Raw genomic sequence first — 8,861 nt, 5'->3', positions numbered from 1 at the left:
AGTCCTTGAAAAGTAGTGCTTGAAAGTCCTGGAATTTCATTTTACAGTGTCTGTACGAACCCTGTCATACTTTACATTTTTCAAATTTCTGTTGTTGTTAAATCATGTAAACTGCAACCAGGTGTTTTTATATATATATATATATATATATATATATATATATATATATATATATATATATATATTACTATATTTTATATAATATAACATATGTACACTTACTCACTCTCGTTCTGCTGTGGAGTTTCCTGTGGGAAGATCTGTCAGATCCCAGTGGTCGTGATGTGAAGCCGAAGCTTCTTCTGCTGGACTCTCGGTGGGATCTGAGAGTGTATGAGCTGAACCCTCAGGATCATGTGCAGCTCGTGTGTGTGACGCCTTCTGACTCGCTGCTGCGCTGCGTTCAGGACAAACACCCCGGTGAGAGAACACACACACACACACCTTCACAGTAGTGCTGGGCGATATGATGAAAAATTTACATCACAGTATTTTTCAAAAATTATACCAGTTTCACAGTATATGATAGTATTTTTTTTTTCAAGCATCACTGGGTGTTAACCACATTTTCTACTGATTGAAAGAGGAAATACTGCAGTAGATTGACTTATAATGCCCTATTTTACTGTCATGTATTGTAGGAAAAATCCACACTAGTGTTAAAGGGGTGGTTGATTATGATTTCACTTTTCTAACTTTAGTTAGTGTGTAATGTTGCTGTTTGATCATAAACAACATCTGCAAAGTTACAACGCTCAAAGTTCAAAGCAAAGGGAGATATTTGCTTTTAAATAAATAGTTTTTTAAGGACTACAACAAACGGCTGGTAGGAACTACACGACATTCCTCCCGGGTTAGTGACATCACCAACCCTAGAATTTACATAAACCCCGCCCCCGGGAACGTTTATAGATTTATAGATCTCACACACACACAAGAGCTCTTGAAGCTCTGCCCCCTGTGCCGGTAGCAGCAGCTCATTTGCATTTAAAGGTACAGACAAAACTGTGTGTTTTTGCTCACCCTCAAAAAGTGACAACTTTAACATGCTATATAAAAATATCTGTGGGGTATTTTGAGCTAAAACTTCACACACACACTCTGGGGTCATCAAAGACTTGTTTTACATCTTGTGAAAAGGGACGCACACCACCCCTTTAAACCCTGCTGTGGTCATGATCTGTGTGATCTTACACTCCTCCTCAGATGTGTGTGAGCTGCACTCTCTCTCTCCGCTGAGCTTCAGTGATGGTCTGTGTGTTCTGCTGGTCAACACTTCTGTCCTGCTGACGCTGCGCTGGACCGATGAGACCTCGAGCCTCGACACACACTCCTCCTGCCGCCTCGACACACCGATCCCGACGGGCTTATCCTGTGTGGATCAGCGGCTCTGTCGGGGAACGCTGTTCCTCCTGCTCAGCACTGGACTCACGTGTATCCTTCAGTCAGAGAGAAACTTCAGGCCTTCTCTGAACCAGACATGCTGCAGTTACCCTTTGATGGTTTATTTATGGACATTAGAACATATTTTTATTGTAATTTTACAAAAAATACAGTTTTTTACGCAAGTCTATCATATCGGCTACATAAACTATAATGAAAACATTGTAATTGTTTGTTTTAGACGTGGATTTAAATGGTGAGACTTTTGTTTTTGTAATCAGGCTCTCAAAAATTATATGAAAAAAAATGTGGATTTCAATTTATCAGCCAATATATCGGTTATCAGCTTTCAAATATAAAGAGTTATCGGCCAAAATGTTCATATCGGTGCATCTCTACTATATACTTATTATTATTATTATTATTATTACATTTATAAAATATATTCTTACGACAGAGAGAAATTACAGGCCTTCTCTGAACCAGACATGGTGCAGTTCACCTTTGAGATGATTGAGGTTTATTTATGGAGATTAGGACATATTTTTATTGTAATTGTACACACATGAATCAATATAGAAGATCAACACCAAATTCAAAATATTTGTTTATATATTTTTTTCCTTTTTGATTTTGAAGTGAAAAGTGAATATATAATATAATATAAAAAAATATTTTGCAAAAATCTTAAGTATTCCAAACTTTTAAATTATATTAAATAATTAATGTAATATGATATTTAAAAAAATCTCTTAAGTATTTCAAACTTTTAAATTATATACACTACTGGTCAAACGTTTGGAGTAATTAATTTTTTTGTGTTTTTGTATGTACTGTACATACAATCTCATATGCTCAATTCAAAGATATTATATATATATACATTTTTTTTGTAATTCTCAGTGAGATTTTTTTTAAATGATTATTTTTTTTTTTATGTGTATAATTGAGCTCAGTTGTATTAGTTGTGAGCTTGAGCTGTGTTTTCCTTGACGCTGTGTGTCAGACGTGTTCGACGGCACTGATGGGACGCTCCTGGCGACGGTGGACTTCCCCTTATACTGCGGCTCAGCAGACGTCTCGTTCTGTCTCATCCAGATCTCACATGATCTCAGTACAGCGGTGACCGTGACCCGGCAGAACCAGGCCCTCGCCCTCGACCTCAACCACTACTTCCGGTGCTTATACATAATCGCATATTCAATTCTGCTATTAATATTATTCAGCGCTATATAGAGACAGAGCGACAATCTCACCGTCTCCATTGACTTTGCATTGTGTGAAACTGCCTCCTCGTCATTTCTGACTTATGACAAAAATGAAAACATTGTCTAAAAGCTGCTGTGTGACAGGGTGTACAGCAAACAAGCTAAAATAAACCAGAAATATGTTTTATAACATAACAATATGATACGATATGCTATAATATAACATATCATATATATATAAATATTTTTAAAAATTACTATTCCAAACTTTATTTATATTTAAAATTACATTTAATTTTAGCGGTATGCTTTATATTAATGTATTATTATTATGATTATATTCCATTGTTGTTAAATATCATGAAGTAAACTGCTAAATATATTGCAAAATATATTCCAGATTTATTCCTTATTGTTTTTTGTGTTTTTCCCCATCTGATATGATTATTATTACATTTATTTATTTCATATATTTGTTTACTTTATATAAATACTATATATATTTTTTTTATATAAATATGGTGTAATATTAAAAACAGTATTTAATAGCTAAATACGACTTGCATATTACATAACTGCATATTAAATACTGCTATTAATATTATACAGTACTGTATAAAATGTAAAATTAAGCATCTTGGATATGTGTATGCATTATATATAACATTGCAATTAAATATCATGAAGTAAACTGCAATTTCCAGATCTATTCCCTATTGTTTTTTGTGTGGATTTCAGGATGTATCCAGATCACTTATATTGTCGGGCCGCCCCGAATCCGCCATTTCTCGGGCCCAATGAATCATGGGATCAGGACAGCATCGCAAGCTCCGCCCACAGCCTGACCATACTAGATAAACCCTTTCAAACAGACAGGTACTATTGTGACCCTGGACCACAAAACCAGTCACATGGGTCAATTTCTTGAAATTGAGATGTATACATCATCTGGAAGCTGAATAAATAAGCTTTCCATTGATGTGTGGTTTGTTAGGATAGGACAATATTTGCCCGAGATGCAACTATTGTAAATCTGGAATCTGATGGTGCAAAAAAATCTAAACATTGAGAAAATCTCCTTTAAAGTTGTGCATTTATGTTCACGATTGTGCTGCATTCACTCACAAAAATAAATATTTTATATATTTACTGTAGGATATTTAGAAAACATCTTCATGGAACATGATCTTTACTTAATATCCTAATGAGTTTTGGCATAAAAGAAAAATGGATAATTTTGACCCATACAATCTATTGTTGAATATTGCCACAGATATACCCGTGCGACTAGAGACTGGGTTTGTGATCCAGGGTCACATATAAATCTGACTTCTTTCTTTATTATGCATGCAACATTCATTATGCGTGCAACATAATGCATCTCCATAATGCAACACTCTCACTCTAGGCTTCATTTCCCGGGCCGTTTAAATGTGTCCAGGTCGTGGGAGTCGCGTCTGTCGCTGCTGTATAGTCGGTGTAAAGGCCCGGTTCGCCCGGGTCGCATGTTCCCCTGGTTCAGAGACTTCACACACATCGAGTGCCGTCGGGCGGCCGCCACTGCTAAACTCTCCCAGTCCTCTGTGAAGCCAGGGGGCGCTGTGACGTGTTTCACCGTGCCGGAGAGAGCCACGCCGACGGGCCTGAACGTGTCCGAGTTCTCCGCGCTGGTTACGTTCGTTTCTCCTGCGAACGCAAACACGGTTCTGGCCTTCTGGGATCTGGAGGGTCAAAGCGTCACGTACCAGCGGTCAGACACTCCTGCCGTACCCGTCCAGAGATCAGATGACGAACACCTGTGTCTGTTACTGAAGGGTGAGACACGTAATCTGCTTATCTGACCTCTGACCTTGTGCCATGTGTCAAAATATTACCAGTTTTTACTTTAAATGCACTCGCTGTAATGTTGATCATCGGTTTCTTTAGAACATCAGTGCAAAATTCAAGAAAATTAAGCCTATTTTAGGACCATCAATTTTAAACAAAACATTTTTCTCCCAAAAAGTCTCATTAAACTGACAGAATTTCTTTTAAATTCATATTGCTATAAGCATATGTTTATGTAAGCATTTATTTTTGTAACACTTTATTTAGAGACCCAAAAAGCAGCAATACCCAAAAATACACAGCAATGACCTTAGACATATGCACATGAGAATAACAATACGTCCTTGGACGTAACATCATTTATTTAAACATTTATGCACTTAAGAATTTATTTATTTAAAGATTTATTTAAACAAGCATTTATATAAATATTTAGGCATTCATTTATTTATTAAAGCATTTTGCATGTATATTATACACATTTTTATTCATGAATTTATTTAAATAATAATTTATTTTAGCCTTTATTTAACCATTTATTCAAGCGTTTTTATTTAAGCATTTATTTAAACATAAGTATTTATTTAAGCATTTATTTATCCATAATTATTTTTCTTTTCTTTTCTTTTTTTATTCAAGCTTTTTTATTTAAGCATTTGTTTAAACATTTACAGTATTTAAACGTTTATTTAAACATAAGCATTTATGTAAATATTTATTATGCCATTTATTTATCAATTAAAGAATTTTTGTTAATTTACGCATTTAAGAATTTAAATAATAATAATTATTTTATATTTTTAATTTTTTCAGCATTTATTTATTCATTTATTTAAGCATTAGTTTAAACATTTATTTATGCATTTATTTATTTAAGCATTTTTAAAGCATTGTAATATTATTTGTACTGCCTTTTAAATATGTACAGTGATGTGAATAAGTGAACACACCCATGCTAAAGTTGCCTAAAAAGAGGAATAAAAAATCTTCTTTTGGAAATTGATCTTAATGCCTTAATTTAAAAAATTAGGAAAAATCTAACCTTTAAGGACACCAATTTTCTTTGTGAATGAATAATGTATTGTGAATTTTAAAAAAAAAAGTCTTCCTTAAAATACAGGGTGCATAACTCAGGACACCCCTATGTTAAATCCCCATAGAGGCCGGCAGATTTATATTTTTAAAGGCCAGTTACTTCATGGATCCAGGATACTATGATCCTGATAAAGTTCCCTTGGCCTTTGGAATTAAAATAGCCCCCCATCATCACACACCCTTCACCATACCTAGAGATCGGCATGGGGTACTTTTTGATAAGATCATCTCTCAATGCAAATCAAAGCAGCTATTAGGCGAACTGAGATAAAACCATGCCAATCTCTAGGCTTAGACACCCTGTATTTTAAGGAAAAACATTTATTTATTTACGGTACATTCATTTACATAGAAAATTGGTGTCCTTAAAGGTTGGATTTTTCCTCATTTCTTTAATTAAGGCATTAAGATCCATTTCCAAAAGATAATTTTTTTATCTTTAACTTTAGCATGGGTGTCCATACTTATTCACATCTGTGTATGACACATTTTGGTATTGTAATACAAAATAAAATTAAAATCATCTGAGAGTATTCATGGAAATTACTAATATGGCTTAATTTTAGTTAAAAATATAAATTCTTCATTTTATATATTTACTTATTCTTTGCTTACGATTAGGTTAATGTGAACTGGTTATTCAGCTGGTATATAAATAAGATTTGATTGTGTGCTTACAAAAAATACTCCATGGTACACTGACTGTTACATTGAGTGTATATCATGTTACTGAATGATAGCGTGTGTGTGTGTGTGTTTTAGCGTCGGGTCTGTCGGTGGTTCTGTTCTGTGTGACGCAGGAGGAACTGTTGAACCGGCTAATGGTTTTTGGCACCGCTGGTACAGTCGACTCGCTCTGCCATCTGAACGCCTGGGGACGCTGTTCAATACACATACATGCCCTGCAGGTACACACACAAAAACTATGCCATATTATTTATGAAACTCAGAGAATAAGGCGTTAAAGAGGACCTATTCTGCTATCTTCATCTTTCTTTAGTGTGTAGTGTTGCATAATTGAGCATGAATAAGTTCTTCTCTATATCAGTGTAAGTGTTTCTGAACTCAGTGTAGTCTTGAGTTTCTTCCGGGAACGAACACGTCACAATATTCCTCATTATGATAATTAATATGCAGAATAAAGGGGCGGGGCCTGGTTGAGTTATGGTATTTACCAAACACACTCGAAGCGCTCGACCAATCACAACACACTGCTCCAGCCGACCAATCAGAGCACAGTGTGCTTTTCAGAAGGAGGGGCTTCATAGAGACATGAAGTGAGAGCGTTACTGACAGACTGGGAAGAGAGGAGCCGCAACAATGGAGAATGAGGAAAATAATCAACATTCAAGCAGGAAAACCTGTTCTAGTAGAGCCTGAAAACAACATCAAGACTGTAAAAGGGGCATAATAGGTCTTTAAGAAACTGCTGTGATGTTTTTATGGTTTAAAGTGCCTAAAATCCTTTAAATCATGGTTCACACAACCTCAAACTTGTCTGCATTGTGTCTGAAATGTCAGTAAGTCTATATGAATATGTGAATATGATGTTCATTTCAGGCCGGCCTCAAGAACCATCAGCTGGATACGGTTGATTTCTTTCTGAAGAGTAAGGAGAATATCCTGAGCCCCGCGTCTGGGTTTGTTCTGCCCGATCAAACGCCGCTCGGCTCGACCCAAACGCAGCTGAGGAGTAAGACACACTTTAATGAGATCTTCTGATCCTAACCACCTTCTCCACCCACTGCTCAATTAAACCCTCTGAAGAAGTGTTCTCTCAGATCTGCCAGAGTCTTTAATGGGCCTCTATTTTAGCTCATGACCTCAGTGATTGGATCTCATGAAATATGAAATGGATCATATTTCAATCACTAAAAAGCAAAAGAAAAACATTACATTTACGACAGATATATTTATAATATATAAAAATAATATTATATAATTAGAAATCCACTGTATATCGGCCACCATATCGGTATCGACCGATATATGTTCATTTTTAATGTTATCGTTATCGGTCCAATAAGAAAATTTGGCCGATATATTAAAACTGATAAATAATGTATTATTTCCTTCAGCTGAGACACTTCAGATGTGCACTGTTCACATGATGGTTTTGAATTGCTTGAAATATGATTGGAATCACTTCAAAACAGGAAAATACAGTTCAGTGCAACATGTGCAGCAAGTCTGTCATATCGGCTACTTAAAATTATAATGAGAACATCATAATTGTGTGTTTGAGACGTGGCTTTTAATGGTGAGAAGAGACATTAGACATTAGAGACACTCAGTGAGTGAGTGAGTGAGTGAGTGAGTGAGTGAGTGAGTGAGTGAGTGAGTGAGTGAGTGAGTGAGTGAGTGTGTGTGTGTAGGAGTAGGGTTAGTGTGAGGGAATATAATATATATAGTTTGTACAGTATAAAAAACTATGTCTATGAGTGAGTGAGTGAGTGAGTGAGTGAGTGAGTGAGTGAGTGAGTGAGTGAGTGAGTGAGAGAGAGAGATTCAGTGAGTGAGTGAGTGAGAGTGAGTGAGTGAGTGAGTGAGTGAGTGAGTGAGTGAGTGAGTGAGTGATTGAGTGTGTGTGAGAGATTCAGTGAGTGAGTGAGTGAGTGTGAGTGAGTGAGTGAGTGATTGAGTGTGTGTGAGAGATTCAGTGAGTGAGTGAGTGAGTGTGTGTGAGAGATTCAGTGAGTGAGTGAGTGAGTGTGTGTGAGAGATTCAGTGAGTGAGTGTGTGTGAGAGATTCAGTGAGTGAGTGAGTGAGTGTGTGTGAGAGATTCAGTGAGTGAGTGAGTGAGTGAGTGTGTGTGAGAGATTCAGTGAGTGAGTGAGTGTGTGTGAGAGATTCAGTGAGTGAGTGAGTGAGTGTGTGTGAGAGATTCAGTGAGTGAGTGAGAGTGAGTGAGTGAGTGTGTGAGTGTGTGTGAGAGATTCAGTGTGTGAGTGAGTGAGTGAGTGAGTGTGTAGGAGTAGGGTTAGTGTGAGGGAATATAATATATATAGTTTGTACAGTATAAAAAACATTGTCTATGGAATATCCCTGTTTAGATAGCTAAGTAAACGTGTGTGTGTGTGTGTGTGTTTCAGATGTTCAGGCTCTGTGTCCGGCGCTGGATCTCCTGCGTTCTGCCATACGGGACACACACACAGAAGCCCAGAGTCATCAGTTCTGTGAACAACTGCTGAGCATCACGCTGACCTTCCTCAATACACAAACCAAAGTCCTCCTCACCAGCGCACACGGTAAAACACACATGCCATCTCAGAGAAGTGAGCGCTTATTCTGTGACGTGAAACTGAGTTCAGCGTTCATTTTTATTTTTTTTATTTAACCTTTATTTA

General features: G+C 36.6%; 1 protein-coding gene across 3 annotated transcripts in view; it reads left to right on the top strand.

Moving 5' to 3' along the window:
- Positions 1-8,861, top strand: part of spg11 (SPG11 vesicle trafficking associated, spatacsin) — a 116,211-nt gene that overhangs the window by 952 nt on the left and 106,398 nt on the right. For 2 of the 3 annotated variants that reach the window (XM_079604001.1, XM_079604000.1), the window contains 8 exons: positions 245-420; positions 1,207-1,434; positions 2,390-2,561; positions 3,330-3,467; positions 4,000-4,406; positions 6,276-6,421; positions 7,074-7,206; positions 8,607-8,762. In XM_079604001.1, the coding sequence (XP_079460127.1) occupies positions 245-420; positions 1,207-1,434; positions 2,390-2,561; positions 3,330-3,467; positions 4,000-4,406; positions 6,276-6,421; positions 7,074-7,206; positions 8,607-8,762 (1,556 nt within the window). The remainder of the gene's footprint in view (positions 1-244; positions 421-1,206; positions 1,435-2,389; positions 2,562-3,329; positions 3,468-3,999; positions 4,407-6,275; positions 6,422-7,073; positions 7,207-8,606; positions 8,763-8,861) is intronic. The other variant, XM_079604002.1, reaches the window with a different exon arrangement.

This window comes from Phoxinus phoxinus, assembly GCF_949152265.1.
Source record: "Phoxinus phoxinus genome assembly, chromosome: 25".
In the NCBI taxonomy this organism is placed as follows: Eukaryota; Metazoa; Chordata; class Actinopteri; order Cypriniformes; family Leuciscidae; genus Phoxinus; species Phoxinus phoxinus.
This window is presented reverse-complemented; position numbering and strand designations above follow the sequence as displayed.